General features: G+C 38.6%; 1 protein-coding gene across 1 annotated transcript; it reads left to right on the top strand.

The window, feature by feature from the left end:
* The first annotated feature begins 18,438 nt into the window (after positions 1-18,438).
* On the top strand, positions 18,439-18,864 carry LOC143611351 (uncharacterized). The gene has a single exon (XM_077085561.1). It carries the CDS (start codon positions 18,439-18,441, stop codon positions 18,862-18,864), a length of 426 nt encoding a protein of 141 aa, XP_076941676.1.
* The last annotated feature ends 4,173 nt before the right edge of the window (positions 18,865-23,037 follow it).

The raw sequence follows: 23,037 nt of genomic DNA on the forward strand, positions 1-23,037 counted from the left end.
ATAAAATGATGGGTTTTCCAAGTTGGGTTTGTTCCGACATAACTAATTTATACAAATAATCGTTTAAGGTATAATTGAATACAAAATACGTTTAGACGAAAATGATGAAGACGATAAAAATCTTCTTTGTGAAAACATAACTACGATTGGTTTAATTCAAAACGCCTTTGTTAATTGAGCTTATGAAAACTTAAATAATTGAGATCGAATGATTTGGGGCACCTCGAATAGGTTTGTGAAAACGAGGTTTGACTAAGGTAAGCTTGATGAAATTAAGTCTTGCGGGTCTCGAATCGAATAGGCGAGAACGACCTTGTTACATGAAGAAAGCCTGAAAGGCATAGAGTTGGTTGGTTTAAGCTAAATGAGAATGGGTAGTATGGTACGGTGCCGGTATAATATGAACTAGGCGTGAATGAGTAAAGAACAATGTGTTGCATAGGTGATTAGGGCTCCATAATTGTAGAAGGCACGTGTAGCAGGTGTATAAAGCTAAGTCGACGACATAGACCATTGTGGGATGTCTTTGTGTCGTAGGCAGCGTAACGACAAGTGTTAACGGGATAACCATAACTGTTATAGTGAGTGTAAGAATGACACAAGAATTGAGTTGGATGACGAAAGTCACGAATAAGACGTAACGAGCGTATTTCGGTGTAAGGTTTCTTTTTTGGGACACTATGACTTCGTTGAGATTGATAAATGGGTTTACTTAATAACCTAAACTCGATTATTAAGCTTGCGCTTGCTATTATTGTTGTTATGAGGGTGAGTAAGGGTAAATGAATCGAAATTTCTTTGAAAGAAGTTAGTGAACAAGATTAAATTGATTGTATTAGTGTTTAGAATTTATACCCTAGAGATTGTAGGAGCTATCTCATTGGCTGTACTTGTGGCCATAAAGCGGGTGTAGAGAATATATAATCTATATTGTTTGATGTAGAAATCTATCTATAATTATGTAAATTGAGATTAAATGAGTATAAATAATAAGTTGTGTAAATTTCTTATTAGTTATTAAGGAAATAGTGATATTCGACATAAGTTGTGCTAGTGTTAATCATGACTTAAGGATAAGTCAGAATTTAAATGAGATAATCTATACGACAATTTGTTAAGTAGATGGTATAATCAATGAGGTGATTTGATATGAGATTTTTTTGTTGAAGCATAACAAATTAAAATGTTAATACTTAAGATTTGAGGGTGATAACTCAGATGTAATTGATAGTTATTGGGGATGTTGAGTAACTTGTGATAAGTTCGTTAATAGATAACGTGATAATCGTGAACATGAGGGATATTGTTCAAATATTAAGGTATTTAATAATACTTTTATTATATTTGATAGTTTGATGATGTTGTAATATCCGTATTAGAAAATAGCTATTAATTTCTCTTCATAATTTGTGAATGTGATAATATGAGTGCGAGATAACCGATTAGATAATTAAATAGTAAGTTGTTTAGATGGACTTGTGATAACAGAGTCCCAGTGAGTGAATGATTTGTGCTCCATCATGAGGATAAAAATATTGTGAGTATGTGAATGAATTGAATCAATAAGTCTTGATCCAATGTAATTGAATAATTAAGTAATTGAGTAACTAAATCATATAATAGGTTGTCTTGAATGAAATCAAATCAAACGTACAAACAACTAAACAAGTAACGAAAGTTTCAAATAAGTAATTAAGTCAGTTGATAACTTGTTTCAAATAAAATCAAATACATAAACAAATAATAATAAATAACGTAAGATGTATCACCTCACGTGATAATGCTCCCACCAAATATCGTAAATATAATAATTGAGAAAATGAATAGTTGGCATGTTCATGGCGTCCCATAGATTTTTCACCCGACTAGACATTTAAAAAGTAATAAAATAATAACAATAAAACGAAATGGAAAGATGAAAATGTTAACTGATCACGTTAAACGCTTAAAAGGTAAAAACAAAACTTAAGAAATCCTAAAAGAATTTCCCGTCAACGAAAACGACCAACAAAAATTTGAATGTAAATATATATCTTGGGAATGAGGCTTTGCGTCGGAGTTATAAAAATATTTTGAGGATGAGACACAATCTCAGAGTAATAAAATATTTTGAGAGTGAAGCATAGCTTCGGAGTTGTGTGTGTGTATGACAATAAAATAAACAATTAGCTAAGCAGTTAAATAAGTATTTAATCTAACAAGTAATTGCGTAAGCTGTAAACAACCAAATAGAACACATCAGGTAAACAAATAAGCACGTATGGGGTTCCTAAGCATGTTACTAAGGCACCACTAACGACCTATCTTAAACCTTCGGCTCTGATACCAATCTGTCACACCCCAACCTAAGGCGGAAATGTCAGGGCGTGAGCTAATTGCCACAGCTCACAAGGTACTATCATGCAATTGTAAAGCGACAATATCTAATTAATTTATTAATTGTCAACGAACATTTAAGTACAACAAAAATAGAGAAAATTACAATACAAAACCAAATATTCTTGTTTATGTTTAACATCCTAAGGTCATCTCTACGTGAGCTTCAGTTCGATAATCAATCCAATCTATAACCTGCAAATGCGTACAAAATATATATATTTGTCAACAACATATGTTGAGTGAGTTGATTCACCAGTTTTGACACGAACAAAATGATAATATATAATGATATAAATAATAGAGTAAAAATAAGCAAAACTGTTATCTGTGAGTATAAACAATAAAAGTGTTAAGCAAGTAATGAGTGTCGGTGAAACCATTGCCAATGCGATCGGGCTCCGGCCACTACGACGGTCGTATGATCATACTATAATGAGATTATGTTGGACCTCTCCAAATTCGATTCAAGTAAGCAAGTAAGCAAATAGCAAGTAACAAACAGTCATTCAATTGATACACAACACAAATATCACAATTTGCGTTTGAGAAATAATAAGATAAATAATTTGATAAATGGTACGCAAGTGTCCCCAAAACATTTGAAAACAAGTAAAATAGGGGAGTGATTACTCACCTTGATGAGCGGAATAAGACACACGTGAGGATGAGAGAAAGATGAACCCTTCGGGATTTAACGTCAAGGATTCCTAATAATATAATATTATGAATTAATTAATAATGTGATAACATGTATAATGAATTTAGGATTTCGATGTGATTTAAGTTATGTTTGTGATTATAATATTATGGGTTGAACGATTGAACTCTATGGTTATCGTTATTGTGAAATCATTAGTTTAAATAAATAAATATGAGTTGAATATCTATATGCTTATTTTAATAATATTTAACTAAATATAACGAAATTATAAATATGTACATATATAAAATATAACTTGTAATATATTAATTAATTTAAGATTAAAATATATATTCATCACACAATATATATATATATATATATATATATATATATATATATATATATATTAGCGAAAAGCAAAATTAATACGTTTAAAATACAATTGTTATAATTTTTTTAAAGAATGATACGTATATGTATATATATATGTATGTATGTATGTATGTATGTATATATATATATATGTGTGTGTGTGAATGTATATGTAAACAAAAGCTTTAACGAGGTCTGACAAGAAACATAACTTCAGGATGTCGGTTTTTAATAAAATAATGTTTATTTTATATTTAATATTAATTTTAATTAGCTTATAAATTATTTAAATTGATTAAAACACACTAATAATAAAAGGAACAAAAAAATGGGTGCTGCAGGACTCGAACCCGGTTGGCTGCGGTTCACCAGGTTACACAAACTCACAACCAGTTGATCTAACCAACCAGTTGTTTTATCACATAAACAAAAGTATGTAAACAAACGTTTCAAACAATTAATACAACCCTAATCAAACCAAATCGCGAATCCGTTAAAGTTTTGATTAGTTTCTGTTAGGGTTTTTGATTTGCAGACCAAGACGAACTCAATGGTATGTTTAATTACCTGAGACGTTGATGGACGTACGGTGAACGAAGACCCAAGGATTACGGCTCAAACTAGATCAAATAATCATATCAGCAGGCCATGATAACACAATTAAGTATAGGGATTTGATTCGCGAGGTTATGGAGATGATGTGGGTGCGATTAATTGAATTACTATAATCGTTATGGTGTCCAATGAAGAACGGGTTAGGATGGTGATACTATTTTAGTTAATACGTATCAGTTTGAACAAAGTAACATAATAGACGGGTGTCGGTAGGCCGCAAATGGAAGGTATAATATGATTAATGATTTGATTCCATAATTAAGGCGAGAATTGAGCTTCCAGAAAACATAAACGGGTATTCGGATAGCCGATACAGGTCAAGGGTATGGATATATCAATGGGTTAAAGGGTTATAATAAAATAATATACATGATTTACAACCAAGCCCTTGGAGAGTGGAGATGGAGGCATTAAAGGGTTAAAGTTTAGTGTGGGGGTTAAACTTGAATATTTTTAAAGTTAATTTATATATATTAAATAATAAAAATAAACCATTAATAGTTAAAATAATATTTATTCGATAGACGTGATAATTTTATTGATAAAATTTCTCGAACATAAAACGGGTCGGGTAACCATTATTAAAATAATAATATAAAAATCCGAGTTATTACACATACTTTATCATATACTCATTAGCAAACTGTGATCTTTGTGTGTGTATCAATTGAATGACTATTTGCTATTTGTTAACATGTTTATTTGTTTACTTTATCGCATTTGGGGAGGTCCATCATAATCACATTATAGTATGACCATATGACCGCCGTAGTGGCCAAATCCCAATTCGCATGGCAATGGTTTCACCGACACCCTCATTTATCACACCATGTCGTAGTAGCCAACGTCCGATTCGCATGACAATGGTTTTACCGACACTCGTTATTTGCTCACTGATTTGATTGTTTATGCTCACAGATAACATTTTTGCTCTTTATTTATATATTATTATATTGTAATAAAAAATTGGTGATCTACTCACTCAACATGTGTTGTTGACAAAAATATCTATTTTATACGCATTTGCATGTTATCAATTGGGTTGTTTATCAAGATGAAAATCACGTAGAGATGACCTTTAGGATTAAAATGTATACTAGGTTATTTGATTTCATTTTGTATTTCCTTGAATTGTTGTACTTGCAATTTAAATTAATTAATTAGATATTGTCACATTTAAATTGCATGATAGTAACTTGTGAGCTGTGAACCACAGCTCACGCCCTGGCATTTCCGCCTTAGGTTGGGGTGTGACATATGGTATAGTACTTATGACCTTAAGTTTTATGTGGTGGTCCAAGCTGTAAAGCATTGGCGTAACTATAGGTTTCATTAGGAGTTTGTTGTGTTCACTGATTATGATTCTTTAAGGCATATTTGCAAACAAGACAAGGTATCTCATAAGCATGGACGGTGGTTGGCATTTCTTGAAATGTTTACTTTTGTGGTCAAACACAAGACTAGTGTTTCAGATCGAGTTGTTATGCCTTAAGCAGGAGTAATCTGTTTGTATCTATGAGAGTTGATGTGCTAGGCCTGGATGTCATTCGTGAGCAGTTTACCACTAACACATATTTTGCAGTTGTTATGCAGGGTGTGCAAACGGGACAAAATTTTCCTATACATGACGGTTTTTTATTCAAAGGGAATCAACTATGTATTCCTGATTCCCGTCTTCGTTTGAAAATTATTACGGATTTACATGGTGAAGGGCATGTTGGTCATGATCATACTTTACAGTTAATTCAAGCTTCTTATTTTTGGCATACTATGAGTGTAGGTTCCCAACCGGATCTACACGAGATATCTCATTCTACGTAGGTGCGGAATCCCTACGTAAGACGTTACGGGCGTAGAAGACGATACGATTAAACACACGTTACAATGAACAAATACTCGTTATATTGCAACCTGAAACACGTGATATCAATCACAAATACTGAACAACTCGTACACCAATGACTCGAATGTTTTCTTCTATTTCAAACAGCCGTAACCTAAAGGCTTATATAATCACGACAACTTCGCCTGGCATGTTCAGGCGAAGTTGTCCCTAACTTCGCTTGTCTAACAAGTTCGCCCATATCAGCGAACTTGTTAGCAACTTCGCTTACATAAAAAACATAAATCTAACTAACACGATTACAGACACTTGACACTGAACTACTGACATCTTGCACCAACAGACTCCCCCTTGGCAGTAGCTTCAACTCTTTATCTTCAAACACGTGTCTTGTAATCTTCAACGACCTTGCATCTTCATCTTCAAGCATGAACTCCTTCGCGTACACAAACTGATACAATTCTTTGATATTTCTTCGCTTCGTCTTTCCAAGCAGGAATATAAAAGATTTTCTTCTCATTCAGCACCTGCAGATCAGCTTGCGACAAGTTCACTAGATGCATCGGATCATAATTTCTTAGCAGCTCTTGTTCATCTTCGTCTTCCATCACTGCTTCAGCTGTCTCACAATCTACATACCACCACTTTAGGTCTTTGAGCACATCCTTGGGCATCTGTTTCATCGGCACTTCTTTAAGGCACCGGATCGGCTTATACTTCATAATCATCCAAGGTTTGCCATCTGCTCTCAATCCACGATCTTTGTCTTCGATAAGTTTTCCCTTTTGTGGTTTCAACAGCTCAAACTTCTTCTCTTTTATACTTTCCTTCCAAACAATCTTCCCAATAACTCTAGCCATATTATCATCACTTCGGTTTATCAATCCCAATCTGGCTAAGTCTTTCACTTCACATTCTGGCAGTGTATTCAACGATCTTAAAAGTCTTTTGAAGTACTGAACACCATCATACCTCTTAATAACAAAGAGTCTCAACTGCTCATCGTATATCCAGCAAATAATCCCTTTTCTCGATTCAGCATAGCCTCTAATGTTGTAAGTCTTCTTAAACATAGTAGGGACCGCCGGTTTCTTCGTTTTGACGAACCACTGAGTGTAGCCTTCTTTCCATCTAGGCTGCTCTTCCCATTCCGTCTCATCACTTCCAATCTGTTGACTCATATCTGCCTTATCTACTTCTGGTATCTCATGCTCCACATTCTCCTCTACTATCTCTCCATCTTCAATCTCATCATCAATAACTATCTCTTCTCCAATCTTCTCAATCTCATCACTCGGTAATACATCATCATCACACATAAAGTCATCATCCATCTCCTCAACCTCCACTACCACCACATCATCACCACCAGCTGCAGTTGTCGACTCCCCCTGAGTTGTGGAAGTCCCAAGAGCTTGTACAGTTCTTGGCAACTCACCACCTGCACCTTTCGATGCATTGGGATCATCGTCTCGATCATTTCTCCTCTTGGTCCTCAACTCATCGCCTTTACAGCTCGTCTCCCCCTGAGATGCCAAGAACTCCTTCAGAGCATCTATGATTTTTCCATGTTCTACCAGCAGGGACGACTGCATCTGATTCTCTGCAACTAGGCGTTGAATAGCCTGGGTCTGGATAAGATTTATCCTTGATTGTTCTGCCACGACCCGTTCAAGTGTTGCTATTCGTTCAGAGTCTGATAAGGTTGCATCGAAATCGAACCACATATGTGATATATCTTGAGTGTACTGAGGAGGGATTTCCAATGTCACCGGGACCTCAGAAGTAGAAATAGACGTAACCGCAGGTGGTATTGTCACCGATAACCCTGCAGTGGCCACAACCGTCGACTCAATAAAGCGTGCCACGACCTCCGCTGGAGTAAGAGTTGGAGGCGGCAACGAGACAATCTCAGGAGCCGATAGTTGAAAAGTAGTGGGTGGGAGGCCAAATGTAGATGAGGTAGCCACCACGGGAATATCCGTAGCGCTTGGCCTTGTAACCTGTAATGTTGAGGGAACCCATGTCATACTGGATAGTGCGGGTGGGGTGAAACGTACCACCCTCGAGCTCTCACCAGCTCCAGAACCTGCACCTATCCGTTCCCTTCTTGATCTGCGTATTAACTGTTGTACCTCTTCCTCATAGTCTGACTCGCTGTCATCATCAGTTCTCTTTCTCTTCCCATGTAGTCTTTCTCGAGTTACCATAATCCTTCTTGCCTCATCAGAACCAGCCACCGTAGCAGCTGTCCTAGTAACATTCACAGTCGACACCCTCTCAACCGAGACTTGCACATACTCTCCAGGGTCCACCCTTTCCATATCAAAGTAGCCTTGACCTCCAAACTCAGCATCAAGGTCCACGTTCTCCTCCGGTGACACAACAGGTGCAGCAGGTATAACTTGAGGTGCTCCTGCCTGTTGTGGTGCCGGTTCCCGAAACTCGTCCCCACGAGCAGGCACATACCCTGGGTTGATTAAGTACCCAAACAGTGGAGTATGGCGAGGACGGAGCTCAGGTTTGCTCCTCGCACTCGAAGATCTACATTGGGCGAAGATCCGTTTATTCACACTTTCAACGTATCTGATCGGACGGCGCTGAGGTAGCGTTGGAGCAACATGATTCAAGATCATTTGTAGGAATCTTGGATACATGATGAATCTCTCACGCGCCATCGCCCTTCTCTGACGATCAATCTCATAGAAGACCATCTGACTAAAGCTGTATCGCTTGTTGTAAGTCAGAGCAGTCATCGCCGACTGCATGGTCGCGCCCATGCCATCAGTGCCAGCCTTTCTCCCTGACATGCATACAATCATGACATGCATGAGAAAGCGTCACTGGTCAAGCAAAAACCCTTTCCTTCTATGCGTATCACCCAAGGGACCAGAGTATCCCATCCTCAAAAACGCTCCATCACGGAAAGGAGCCACAAACTCTGTCGGGTCATCCCTTGTCTCGTTTCCAAACCGTAAAGCCGCCCGGATTTGTTCAGAAGAGAACTGAACAATCTGATTGTTGACTGTTGCGCGCATCACCGGGGGCTCGACTCTGCAGTCATATTCCACGGTCTGCCAAAAATCCTCATTGTTGGGCAAGGATATCGGCAGTGTTGTAGTGATCGCGTGGAATATACGCGAGCGTAACAGAAACGTGATGATCTCGCGGAAATCATCAACTCCGCTCGCCTCCGGGTCTAATGTTATATACATGTTGTGACCCGGGAAGAACTGTCTTTGGTTATCACCTCCGTCATCACCGCCTGCACCACCTGCTCCAGCTACAGCAGCCATATCTGCAACAAACAGGCTAAGTTATATAAACCTCAAAGCAAATCACAAGTTCGCCTGTTACCATGAGCGAAGTTGTGATCTATTCTGTACAGGCGAAGTTAAAGGTGGGGCGAAGTTGGGAAACAACTTCGCTTCAACTTGAACTTCGTCTGTTAACTGTCAAGTAAAAAGGTCTCGGCGAAGTTAATGAGAACTTCGCCTAACCACAACATCGCCTCATAAACTGTTTCAAAAACTATTATCAGGCGAAGTTAAACCTCAGGCGAAGTTACGGATAACTTCGTTTAAACTGTAACTTCGCCGAATTCGAATCGGCAACAGTTAGGTTTTTCCAACGAGGTGAATCGGGTCAATTTGGAGATTGTGGACTCCGTAAAACTTGATTTTATGATGATTTGGACGTTTAGGTTGATTACTACCACGTGAAAACACGTTTGAAAATCGGTTATTGAAGGTTCGGAAAAACGAGGTCGTGAATCGGGTCGAAACGACCTTTGATTAACGTTACGGATGTCGATAATACGACGCTACAAGCCTTACACACCTTTAATTCACGGATTTGAACTGAAAAATGAACACAGATTGTAACGACGGATAAGTTCGCCTAGGGTTTCGAGATTAAGTTCGCTGGATAAGTTCGCTGGGTTTTGAAAATAGTGAACCAGTTTGACCTTAAAACTTCTTTCTATAGGGTCAGAATTTTACAAGCGAAGTTGTGGATAACTTCGCCTATTGCAGGCGAAGTTATGGACAACTTCGCCGGTATTAAAATTTTCAAAACACACCCCTATAATTTGAACAATTTGCAATTAAGTTTTAAAACATCCTTTAAGGTGTTAAATGATACGATCAAGACCAAGTAACCAGGTATAAATCAAACAACTACAAAAGTAACGAAAATTCGAAAAATTAAAGTATACGGGATCAAATTTCAGTCTCGACAGGGACTACCATGTTTTAGAAAAGATCCGAACAGGAATCATACTTATTACGTGACTGTCACACAGATCCGTGTTCAGCTTTATTATGACATAAAGAAACAGGTTGTAAGCAGGTAATTAACTTAAAATGGTTTTCATCGTTTCTGTGATACGGGTTAGGTTCAATTAAGCTCAAAACTTAAGTGGGCAACAACTCAGAGATTATGATGTCTCCTATCTATTCTCAAAGCGTATTTGGCTATCCCCAAGTCACCCCGAGTTGACCTCGACCCGTAGTGTCTGATTAACTAGTAAGTACTCTTCGATCTCTAGTCTCTTCTTCCCGTACTCTTTGTTGCATCTGATTTACTAGTAAGTACTCTAGAATGTCTCAATAAATCACATTTTTTTTCAAACTTCAAAGTTGTAAACAACCACAAGTCCCGAATCTGGATCACTGCAGTGTCTTGCCACGCTATAATCACGGGAATCAGAACACTCACGGGCTCGTGTATGACTGGGTAATCGCTTTTCTACCTATCATTCGGAAAGATATATATGAAGACATGCACAACTCTTAAGGAGTTTCCACGTAAAATCGAGTAGATTTAGTTAGTATCACTTCTACTTTTACGCACCATAAAAAGCTACCATGACATACAATGACTGTTCTAAAGTCTTTTAGGCCTAATAACTTCACTAGTTAAGAACACAGAATCAGTATATCTGTCACTTTCCAAGGTTGGATCAATTTTCTGTTAAACATAGCAAAGGTACTTCTTACAAAGTAGTAGACTTGAAAAATAATTTCATCTCCCTAAAATAAAATTTGAAGTTCTATCGCCCCGATCAAATTGAAGTTTTCAGGTAAACGGCTATACTGAAGATCCAATGGATCAGCTGGACCGACCACATACAAGTATGTGTCCTTCTAACTAAGTATGATCGACTAATTTTCAGCGAAAGAATAAAAACACATCATAAACCGCCCCGGTCACTTTCAGTCATCTGGTTAATGGCTATCCTCATATTCTACAAGTAGAAATGAGGACCAAACATATCCGAAGACATGTCCTTCAAACTGAGGCAACCGACATAATTCTAAGCGATAGTTACGTTTTTTTTTTTTTTTTGTTTTTTTTTTAAACAAAAAAACATAAAGCATGGTTACTCGGGATTGATCATCCCATTCAGCTCAACAAGGTTTTGAAATCTAGTTTTGTCAAACGCTTTCGTAAACAAGTCAGCGAAATTATCTAGCGTATCAACCTTTTCGAGCTCAATCAGTTTCTTCTCAGCACAATCCCGTATAAAATGATGACGTATGTCAATGTGTTTAGTTTTACTGTGCTTAACGGGATTGTTAGTTACTGAGATAGCAGCAGTGTTATCAATGCAAATAGGAGTAAGAGTAAAAATCAGACCATAATCGCGCAACTGTTGTTGAATCCAAAGAACCTGGGAGCAGCAGTTGGATGCTGCCATGTATTCTGCTTCACAGGTTGAAATTGCGACTGAGGTCTGCTTCTTGCATTGCCAGGACACTAGTCTGCCACCAAGAAACTGACATCCACCAGTTGTAGACTTCCGACTCTGATTGCACCCTCCATAATCAGAATCTGTGTAGGCGACCAAATCCAAGTCTCCTCCTCTTGTGTACCACAACCCCAGCTTAGGTTTGCCTTTGAGATACCTCAATATTCTCTTCGCACCCTTCAAGTGAGATTCCTTTGGGTTTGCCTGAAAGCGAGCACAAAGACAAACAGCAAACATTATATCAGGCCTAGAAGCAGTTAAGTACATTAAAGAACCTATTATAGCCCGATATTGGGTTGGGTCCACGTCTGCATCGTTGTCTGACTCAGCACCCAATTTGTGGTTGACGCAGACTGGAGTATCGTATGGAGTGCTGTCCTCCATCTTGAAACGTTTGAGAACATCATGGACATACTTCGTCTGATGAATGAACATACCATCTTTCTTCTGATCAACCTGCAGTCCTAAAAAGAAAGTTAGTTCACCCATAGCACTCATTTCAAATCTCTTCTTCATGACGGCCTCAAACTCCTGACACATGGCGACCTTTGATGCAGCAAAGATAATGTCGTCCAGGTAGACTTGTACCAGTAGAAAGTCGCTCCCTTTTCTCTTGAAGAACAATGTGCTATCAATCTTACCTCTTTCAAACTCATTCTCAAGCAAGTAATCGGATAACGTTGAGTATCAGGCACGAGGTGCCTGATGTAGTCCATACAGCGCTTTACTTAGCTTGTACACGTGATCGGGAAAGTCAAGGTCAGGAAAACCCGGAGGTTGCTCAACGTACACAACCTCATCGACTTTACCATTTAGGAACGCACTCTTCGCATCTAACTGAAAAACCTTCATCTCCTTATGAGCAGCAAATGCCAAAAACAGCCGAATGGCTTCCAATCTTGCCACATGAGCAAACACCTCATTGTAATCAATCCCCTCTTGCTGATTAAAGCCTTTAACAACCAGCCTCGCCTTGTTCCTGATAACAATCCCTTTCTCATCTCTCTTGCATTTGAAGACCCATTTTGTGCCAATCGCATGCACATTCTTTGGTTTTGCAACCAAGTTCCATACCTCCATCTTCTTAAACTGGGCTAATTCTTCTCGCATGGCTTCGACCCACGAGCTGTCCTTGAGAGCCATTTGATAGTTCTTTGGTTCAATCTGGCTGATAAAGCAGGTGTACAAGCATTCGTTGATTATGCCTGATTCTTTAATGCTTGTGTAAACACAGGTGTGCTCATTCAAGCTTTGTCTTGTTTGTACACCATCGGACAGATCACCTATCACATTTTCCAGAGGGTGATTTTTGTGAATTCTCGAAGTCGGAACCGAACTGACATTCAGATTATCTTCCAAGTTTGAAGTTAGCTCATCAATGGGTGATTGATGTTGAGAGTGAAACGGATTGATGAATTCCTCTTCAGTAGAGGCAGCAGGGGTATTTACAGCATTTGACGAGGAAGGCTGACATTCATCATACCGTGGTCGTTGCACCAAAGTGTCTTCCTCATCGCATATCATCTTCGTAGCAATTCTTTCCTCAACTTCTGCAAAATCCAAATAAGGCATGTTAAAAGATTTAAAAAGTCTATCATAGTCGAAAACCGCGGCGGGTCCCGTGCTTGGTTTTGGTGATTTGTAACTTGTGATATCAGTGTTACACACCACCTCAACCTTGCTGGTCGATGTATTAAAGACCCGTCTGTTGGGAGTCCCAACAGCGTATCCGACTAAGATTCCTTCGTCGGCTACTTCACCAAATTTAGAATTGGTCTTTAATATCGAACACGGGGACCCGAATGGTTCAAGACCACTCAAGTTGGGCTTTCTCCCATGCATAAGTTCATAACAGGTTTTATTTAATCTTTTAACAGTTAACACTCTATTAAGGATATAACAGGCTGTTGCAACTGCTTCAGCCCAGAACACCACGGGAAGTTTCGAATCAGCCAGCATGGTTCTGGCTCCTTCAATTAAAGTTATGTTCTTCCTCTCAGCCACTCCATTTTGTTGCGGTGTATACGGAGCGTTGTACTGGTGTTCAATCCCCTTCTGTAAGCAGAAGATCTCCATCTCATAGTTCTTGAACTCAGTCCCATTGTCACTTCTGATGTACTTAACCCTTTTTCCCATGATATTCTCAACCTTGGTAATCAAATTCTTTACCATCTGAACAGTTTCATCCTTTGACTTCAGGAAATATACCCAGGAATATCGAGAGAAATCATCAGTGATCACCAAGCAGTAAGATGTTCCTCATAGACTTTTTACATTCACTGGACCGAAGAGATCCATGTGAAGTAGTTCTAGGGTACTGACTATAAAATTAATCTTCTTGGTGTGATGGGATTTCTTGTGTTGCTTTCCCTTCTTGCATGATAAGCATTGGTCTTCGAAGTTGAAATTCTTCAAGGGAACACCAAACACCAACCCATTCTTGACAATGTAGTTCATCTTCCGAAGATGAATATGCCCCATTCTCCTATGCCATAATTCGGACTCCGATTCAGTCGCTTTCGACAAAAGACACGATTCTTCTGTGCCCATTTCAATCGACCTCATGTCCATGATATACGTATTCTTCTCTCTTGGAGCCTTCATAACAATCCAATCCTCGGGTATCTTAAAACCAGGATATAACACGATCGCTTCATTCTTGGTGAAATGCACGGTGTAGTCTTTGTCACAAATCTGCGAAACACTCAGCAGATTGTGCTTCAGTTCTTCAACAAAATTTACTTTCTCTAACTTCATCTTTCCGTTAGTCACCGTCCCAATTCCTGTAATCCTTCCACCGCTCTCTCCAGCGAAACTCACTCTTCCTCCCTGAACAGGTTTCCATTCGTGTAACAAGTTCTTGTTACCCGTCATATGCCGGGAACAGCCGCTATCCACAACCCATTGATTGTTTGCAGCCCTGTTCAACTGTTCCTGCACGATTAAAGCAGATGATTAAAATCTGGGGACCCAAGACCTATTGGTCTTGGGTCGATACATCCCGTACCTTGGCTGTCCAAAGTTAGTATCAGAATAGTTTCTGTAAGTCCTGAAATGATACCTTCTTGGAGATTGACTATGAGGCCATCCAAACCTTCTAGAATTAAATGAATTATTTCTCATGATTTGGTTGTTAACGGGGAAAAACTGAGGTTGATTTCTTTGAAAACCTGGATTAGTCCAATTTCTGAACTTTGAAGAGTTTTCATTTTTACCATTATAGTGATTAGTTCTATTCTCAGTTTTTGAAGGTCTCACACCTCTAAATCTCCGCTTCATAGGGCAATCAGCAATTAGGTGTCCTAATTGATTACATCTGAAACAACTCATGTGTTCAACTTTCTTTTCCATAGTTGTTTTAGATGTTGAGGCTGTATTACTGCCCGTTTGTCTCACATAAGGTGGGACATACGGGTTTAGTGGAGATTTCTTTTCAGTTGTTTTATGTTTCTCCCCACTTTTTGGTAACACTGCCTCTTGTTTTGTCTCACTCGACTCGGAAGACTTGTCCGAGTTAGATGAGACAGGACTAGGCACAGAAATTTTCACACTCGAAACAGGCTTATTTGTTTCGCCTTTACTAACTTCTGGTTCTTTAATAGTAACCTTTACCGGAACTGTCTGACCAAAATCAACATCGACAGATTTCTGATTACTAGGATCATAAGTATAATTATGATTGTAAGGTAGTGGAACTTCATGATAACCAATTCCTCCCCTTTTAACTGGGGAACCTTGATCACTAACGAGGTGATCAAGTATAGCGGTGGAATTTCTAAATTTCTCAAGTTTCCTGTTAAGTTCCACCACTTTCACCTGGTGATCAGCTATCTGTTTATCCCTTTCAGCTATTAGTTTGGTTTTTTCTTCTAACACTTCATAGCTCAGATCAATTACTTTAATTTTTTCAGCTAGATTTGCTTTAAGACTTCTAATATCTTTTTCACTAGCTTTTATTTTTACTTTATAACTACTTTCTCTAGCTTTAGTGAAATGATGTTCTTCTTTTAAGGTTTTAAATTGAGCATCCAAACTAACATACTGATCAGTTATAGATGTCAATTGTTCAGACAGATTTTCACACTTAGTGCAAGGGAGTTTAGTACTTACCTCGGTGAGCTGATCTTTCACATCTGCCATACAAGCTTCATTTTGAGCCTCTGCCATGTAAGCTTCACTTTCACCAGTCACTTCCTCAGTATCTGCAGTTTCGATGTTCGCCATATTGGCCTGTTCGAACACTTCTTCAACATGCAGATTCCAGTTATATTCCCCATTCTGTCTGGAAATCATGGCTCTATTATCATTACCACCCCCACTCTGTTGTGTAGACCTGTTTTAACTGCGCTCTACACGTTCATTTGTGCACTCCTTTGCAAAATGGCCATTCTGTTGGCAGTTGTAACACCTAACCTTCGACTTGTCAAACCCTGGTCTCTCACCAACAAACTTCCTACCAGTCTTCTTCATAAACCGCTTAACCCTTCTCACAATCATCGCCATCTGCCACTGCAGATCCATCTCTTCCAGATCATCAGCATCGATCTGATCATAATCTTCATCCAATGTTGCTGGATCAACAATCTTACCCTGAATGTAATTTTCATACGAAGCAATAAAGGATGCATAGAGAGCAAACTGTTGTTCAGCAGATTTAACACTCATGGGCATCCTTGAGTAGTTGTTGTTCGAAACACTTGGGGTAAAACTACTCTAGGTTGCTTGAGGGTTAGAAGCATTTGATCCTCCAGCTACAAAGCATACATCACCATTCATGTTGAGAGATACATGACCTTCATGTGTTGAGTTAGCGCCCGACTCTCCCTTTGAGTAGTAAGCAGACGAATCAGACTTCGAACTTGAACTTGAATTAACCTTTGCACCATACATTCCTGGATCTTGAACCTGATCAGTAGGTGTCTCTTTTCGAACCATGTTTAGTTCAAAAGTTCGTAGCTTGTTAACTGCTGTTTCCAGGTCATAGTCAGCAAAGTCTTTGTCTTCTCTCATCAACACAGTGTACATCTCCCATTTCGGTGGGAGAGCATCAAGAAGCTTTTCAACAATTTCATCTTCTTTGTAAGCAATTGAATAATTGTTGAGTTCGGTCATCAGATGATAATATCTAGTAATGATATCATCAAGTGATTCATTCTTCAAGTACTTGAAGACCGAGAATTGGGTTTTAAGTAGTTTAATCTTTGAAGCACGAATTCCCACATTACCCTCAAAACGGTTTTCAAGAGCTTCCCAAAGCTCTCTAGCAGTCTTATACTTTCTGAATGTGTGTAGAATCTCTTGTGGAATAGCCATAGTAATCGCAGCATGAGCTTTGCTTTCAGCCTCATACATTTTCTTCTCTTCTTCTTCCATCTCTTTGTATTTCTTTATCTGATCACGACCCTCATACTCAGCAGTAGGTGGAATGTAATCATCTTGTATGCATACCCACATCTTAGCATCTTGGTACTTGACATATTGTTCAAAACGATCTTTCCACGCTACATAATCGGTTTTCTTAAGCATCTTCGGTGCCTTTGTAGCCGAACCCGCTTCCACTTCCATCTTAACTAGTTCCGTAATGTTGATTGAAGACATCTTTCACGAAACACACAGAAACCCGAAAAATAAAAATTTTATTTTTAACAGTACTGTAGGCGAAGTTGTGGATAACTTCGCTTAAGTCTGAACTTCGCTGATTCTGAACTTCGCTTTCTTTTTAAATTCGCCTGATTTGGCGAAGTTGTAGATTACTTCGCTTAAGGTAAGCGAACTTGAGAAGGTAGGCGAAGTTGTGGATAACTTCGCTTAACCTTATATCTTCGCTGAAACCCTACGAACAGTGACGGCAACTTCGCCTGATGAACACGATGAATATGCAGGTTAGATTTCTGGATTTTACGAGGTTTGTGAAGGTGTTATGGGTTGTTTATGATTGTAGGAGGTGGGTATAACACAAAAACTCAGAAAACTCGTCCCGCGAATACTCGAACGGAACGATTTCTACACCTGCGTGATAATCCCGAACCACACAATCGAGCAAAAGCTCTGATACCAATTGTAGGTTCCCAACCGGATCTACACGAGATATCTCGTTCTACGTAGGTGCGGAATCCCTACGTAAGACGTTACGGGCGTAGAAGACGATACGATTAAACACACGTTACAATGAACAAATACTCATTATATTGCAACCTGAAACACGTGATATCAATCACAAATACTGAACAACTCGTACACCAATGACTCGAATGTTTTCTTCTATTTCAAACAGCCGTAACCTAAAGGCTTATATAATCACGACAACTTCGCCTGGCATGTTCAGGCGAAGTTGTCCCTAACTTCGCTTGTCTAACAAGTTCGCCCATATCAGTGAACTTGTTAGCAACTTCGCTTACATACAAAACATAAATCTAACTAACACGATTACAGACACTTGACACTGAACTACTGACATCTTGCACCAACAATGAGGAAATAAGTGGATCGTTATGTTAGTAGATGTCGTATTTTCCAAGTTTCAAAGGGCACAACTACTAATGTTGGACTATATACGTATTTCCTTTTCATGTCCCTTCGTAGACATGGGTTGATATTAGTATGGATTTTGTGTTGAGGTTACCTCGTACTCAAAGAGGTAACGATTATATCTTTGTTGTTGTTGATCGGTTTTCTAAGATGGTCCATTTTATTCCTTGCAAGAAGACGACTGATATTGTTAATGTGGCATAACTTTTCTTTCGCGATGTTTATCACTTGCATGGGTTGCCTTCTTCTATCGTGTATGATCGGGATACCCGGTTTCTGAGTCATTTTTGACGTAGTTTATGAAGGATGGTGAATACTCAACTTAGCTTCAGTAATGCTTATCATCCACAAACAAATGGTTATACTAAATTTGTTAATCGATCACGTGGTAATTTATTAAGGTTTTTGATTGATGATCGTGTGAAAACGTGGGATCAGAAATTGTGCCAAGCTGAGTTTGCTCATAGTCATGTTGTTAATAGAAGCACCGAGTTCAGCCCATTTCAAGTAGTTTACTCGTCCCAGCCCCGAGATCCACCTGATTTAATGTCACTTCCTATTTTTGATTATGTTCCAAATAAAGTCCAAGATTTTGTGGAGGGTTTACATGAAGTTCATAAGGTTGTTCATGATAATTTGACCCAAGCCAATGCAAAGTACAAGAAAGCCGATGATAATAAAAACGTAGGCATGTCGGTTTTGAAGAAGGTGACTTTGTTTGGGTTGTTTTAACTAAAGATGGTTTTTTTTTTTCAGTTGGAGAATATAACAAGCTATCAGCCAAGAAGATTGGCCTGTTGAAATTGTGCATAAGATAAACCCCAATACGTATCATCTAAGGTTGCGTAGCCACATTCGTTGTTATGATGTGTTTAATGTGAAGCATTTGCTGCCTTATCATGGTGATTCTTCTTAAGATAACTCTATTGTGAATTCAAGGGCGAATTTTGTCTACCCAGGGGGGATGGTGCTAGTCCAAGTTTGGAGGAGCAACTAATTTATTTTTGGAATCCCAAGATCACTTATCAAAGGGGGGCTTATTAACATGGCTATAACTTGAGCTTATATTTTGTTCGACTTTGTTTATCATCCAGATTTTTGCTCGTTTATGTTTTGAGGCTCATTCTAAATTTGCTATGCATTTTATATTCCTGTAAATCTTGGGAGATCATTAGTTTTTTAAATATATGAAAAGTCATCTTCTCCCTACCACAAGTGTGTGTTAGTGTACGAAATTCTTGATTATCGGTATTCCTTGTGAATCAACGATAGTTAGAAGAATTGTTCCTAGTATTCTTATGAATCAACAAGTTCAATTATTTATCTTGTTTACGGTCTACATCACTCGGTGATTGACCTCCCCTTATCAAGATCTTTAGCAAAATCTGCATCCACATGCCGCTCTATCGCATCTTGAACACTCTCCACATTGACCAAAATTCAATCCCATTACCCTCGTACCTTGCAAATATCTTAGAATCCATTTAGCATATTCCCAATGGTGTAACATCCTACTTTCGGTTATATTAATAAAATAAAGTTCGTTTATTTTATAGCGGGTCGTTATCGGTTTAGTTGAATAGAATACGAGATGGACTTGTGTTGGGTAAATGGATATGGGTTATGGACTTGGGTATGGAGGAATGAAGGAAAGACCATGGGCTTAAGCCCATGATCAAAAATATATATACCCTTAATCCTCCATTTAATTCACTTACACATATCCCTTACACCATCCAAAACACACACTTAAGATTCTCTCTCTAGTTCTCTCTCTCTAAACCGATATCAAGAAGGAAACCGAGAACCGACCCGAGGTAATGATAGTATTATATTGTATGAGCTTAACCCGTTAGATATAGTTGCGAAACGACGAGCCGACACCGTTTAACCGTTTAAATCACGATATCTGGGTGGAATCGGGTATAAACTGAATCTATGATGAGATTAGGGATTACCCTAGCTCAGATCTGGATCGAACGGGGCGAAAAACGAGTTAAAACTCGTTTTTCCGATGAGTTCGCGTTTTTCCGGCGGCTTTCCGGCAATGGCGGCGCCGGAAAAGTTAATACGAGGTTACGGGTGTCAGGGAATGTTCTGACATCCCCTGACCTAACCCTAGTTCGCTAGGGAGTATTTGACGAATTAGAAGCGATTCGCTAGCTGATTCGTCTAAGGGAATATAACGAACTAGCTTTGATTCGTGTACTAATTCGTTAAGGAAAGACTGACGAACTAGCTTCAGTTCGTTAAGTCCAATTCGTATGTCAACCAGTTCGTTATAAGGTTTAATTCGTTATGAGGACTGGTTCGCTATGAGGGTCCAATTCGCCAAGAAGACCAATTCGTTAAGCAGACCAAACGAATATGGACCAATTCGCTAAAAAGGCCAATTCATTATGAAGTAACAAATTAGCCAGTTCGTTATGAAGGACAGAAGTAACGAATGAACACCAATTCGCTAAAGAGCATCTTAACGAATCAGAACTTTGAAAGAATGACAGAACAGTCCCTGGACTTAGAAAAGAATGATTTAATTACAATTAGGCCCTTGAACTTTTAAGTAGCAAATTAATTAACGATTCAAAATGTTAATGGAAAATGTGTTACGAAAGCTAATGGAAATAAAATTTTTCCAAGCTGACCTGGCAGTTCGACCCCAGCCAGGGGCTCTGCCCCTTGGACCCCGCTAGGGGCTGCTGCCCTTAGAACCCCGCTGCCAGGAGCGCTGCCCCCGGACCCCCGTTCATTGAGGGTAATAACTAAACTAGAAAGGCGATATGTGTAGTGATAGTTTACTGAAACGTATAATTATTATACAGTTAGTCGTGCACAGCTCAAGAAGGGAATAACCGTAAACGGTGAACGCAACCGCATTGAGGTGAGTTTCTAGCCCCACTTCCTTGTTATGTTTTCGGGGCTGTGTGCATACTCGATGTGATAGTTAATACACTTATCTTAAGTGGTAAGTGTATGTCTTGTATGATTTATGTATGATGATTGCTTGACGGTGCGTGAACGATCTTCGGATATTGCATGTACCGTCAGGTGGTAGTTAAGACGTGATTGATAAGTATGATGAAAGATATGATGTGTGTGTGAATATATGATGTATGCATAATGTATGTATGTTATGATGATGGTACGTGAACGCTCTTCGGAGATTGCACGTATTGTCAAGGAAAGTATGTATGAACAGGTACGGTACAGTTACACGAACAAAGGGACCAGACCCTAATAATATCTGTGATGGTTGGGACCAGACCCTAATAATATCTGTGATGGTAGGGACCAGACCCTAATAATATCTGTGATGTTAGGGACCAGACCCTTATAATATCTGTGATGTTTGGGACCAGACCCTTATAATATCTGTGAGGTTATAGGGCGAAAGCTCTTTAAAATGTATGATTATGTATGTAAAGAAAGTATGAGGGTAAGAATGAAAGTATATGCACTTATGTGTGTACGAAAGAAAGTTAAGAGGTTAAGTATGAAATGTAAGAAGGTATTGTATGATTATATGATTAACTAGAACTCACTCAGCGTAGCTGACTTTTAGTATGCACGTAGGTGAGTAGGATGAGGCAGGTAGCGTGAGGAGGACACATGGCAGAGTTGGGCGAAGCTGGCATCTGAAGATTTTGCTATGATGTTTTATTTTAAAAGATTATGTTTTGTCTTTAAATGACTATGAATGCTTGATAAGACAAGAATTATGGTTATGGAATGTAATGGTTTGGATGTTTTTAATGTTCCGCGAATGTTTTAATTAACTCTGATACTTAGAACTGCGTTTATGAGTAAATCCAACATGAAAGTAGGGCTACCGGTAACGGGGCCTTACAAATGGGCTTTACTAGGAACTGCATTGAACATGTGGACTAAGCTGACAGCATATGCCAAATATGGCCTTGCACAAAACATCAAATACATGAGACTTCCCAGCCACAACATTTGAATAAGGCACCTTCTCCATATACACCTAATTTTCTTCTTATGTACTTGGAGAATCTTTCAATGATAACTTAAAATGAGTTGCTAAAGGAGTTTTCACATGCTTACAATTATCCATTACATAAATGTTGGAATCTTCTTTATATAACACGTCTGAGTTAATTATAACTTCTTAAACTCTATATCCCTGGTTATCTACAGACCCTAGATCGATCTTACTTGCCTCCCCGAACTCTTTCATCTCAAATTCCAATATTTACAACCTCTTTGTTGCAATAATCTCATATTTTTCCTTACAATATCAATATATAATCTACATATAACAGAATTTACTGCTAGTGCTTGTTTCTCTAAAATAAACATAACTATCATAAGAGCTTCTAGAGAACCATGAGTTATCATGAACTCATCAAATTATTTATACCACTGCCTGTCTGGGAGACTGTTTGAGTCCATACAATGAATTTTTTAACAAACATACCTTATCTTCATTACCTTTAGAACTGAAACCATAGGATTTCACAATGTATTGTAGGGCTAAAATATATATTGTTTTCATGTAATAGGCCTTCGAGCCACTCATTTATGGGCATTTTGTAAAGTCGAGAGCCTTGGACTATAAATACCCCAAGGTGTGTCCAAGGCATCGATCACCAACCCATTGCATTTTTCTCATACACATTCACCTACTACTTTCTCTTTTTACATCTCTCTATCTATCTTGCTTTATTCTCAAATCAATCCGAGATCCGGGTGTACGATTTGGATTATGCCCTCCTCGTACACGGATTGATCAAATTTATTATTAGATTCATCGTCACAGGACATACAGTTGGTATCAGAGCTTTGGCTCAACCGATTTGAGTTCTCGGGTTACATGCTCTTCGGATTTTGATCAATTTGCGAGAAGTTATTGGATGTTTAGATACTAGATCTATTAATTATGTA

The sequence above is a fragment of the Bidens hawaiensis genome, unplaced genomic scaffold, assembly GCF_021521415.1.
Source record: "Bidens hawaiensis isolate Kalapana, Puna unplaced genomic scaffold, B.hawaiensis_p1.1 tig00030784_1, whole genome shotgun sequence".
NCBI lineage: Eukaryota > Viridiplantae > Streptophyta > Magnoliopsida > Asterales > Asteraceae > Bidens > Bidens hawaiensis.

Excerpts from the sequence above, each read along its gene's own strand:
- LOC143611351 (XM_077085561.1), top strand. The coding sequence starts at position 18,439 with ATGGTGAATACTCAACTTAGCTTCAGTAATGCTTATCATCCACAAACA.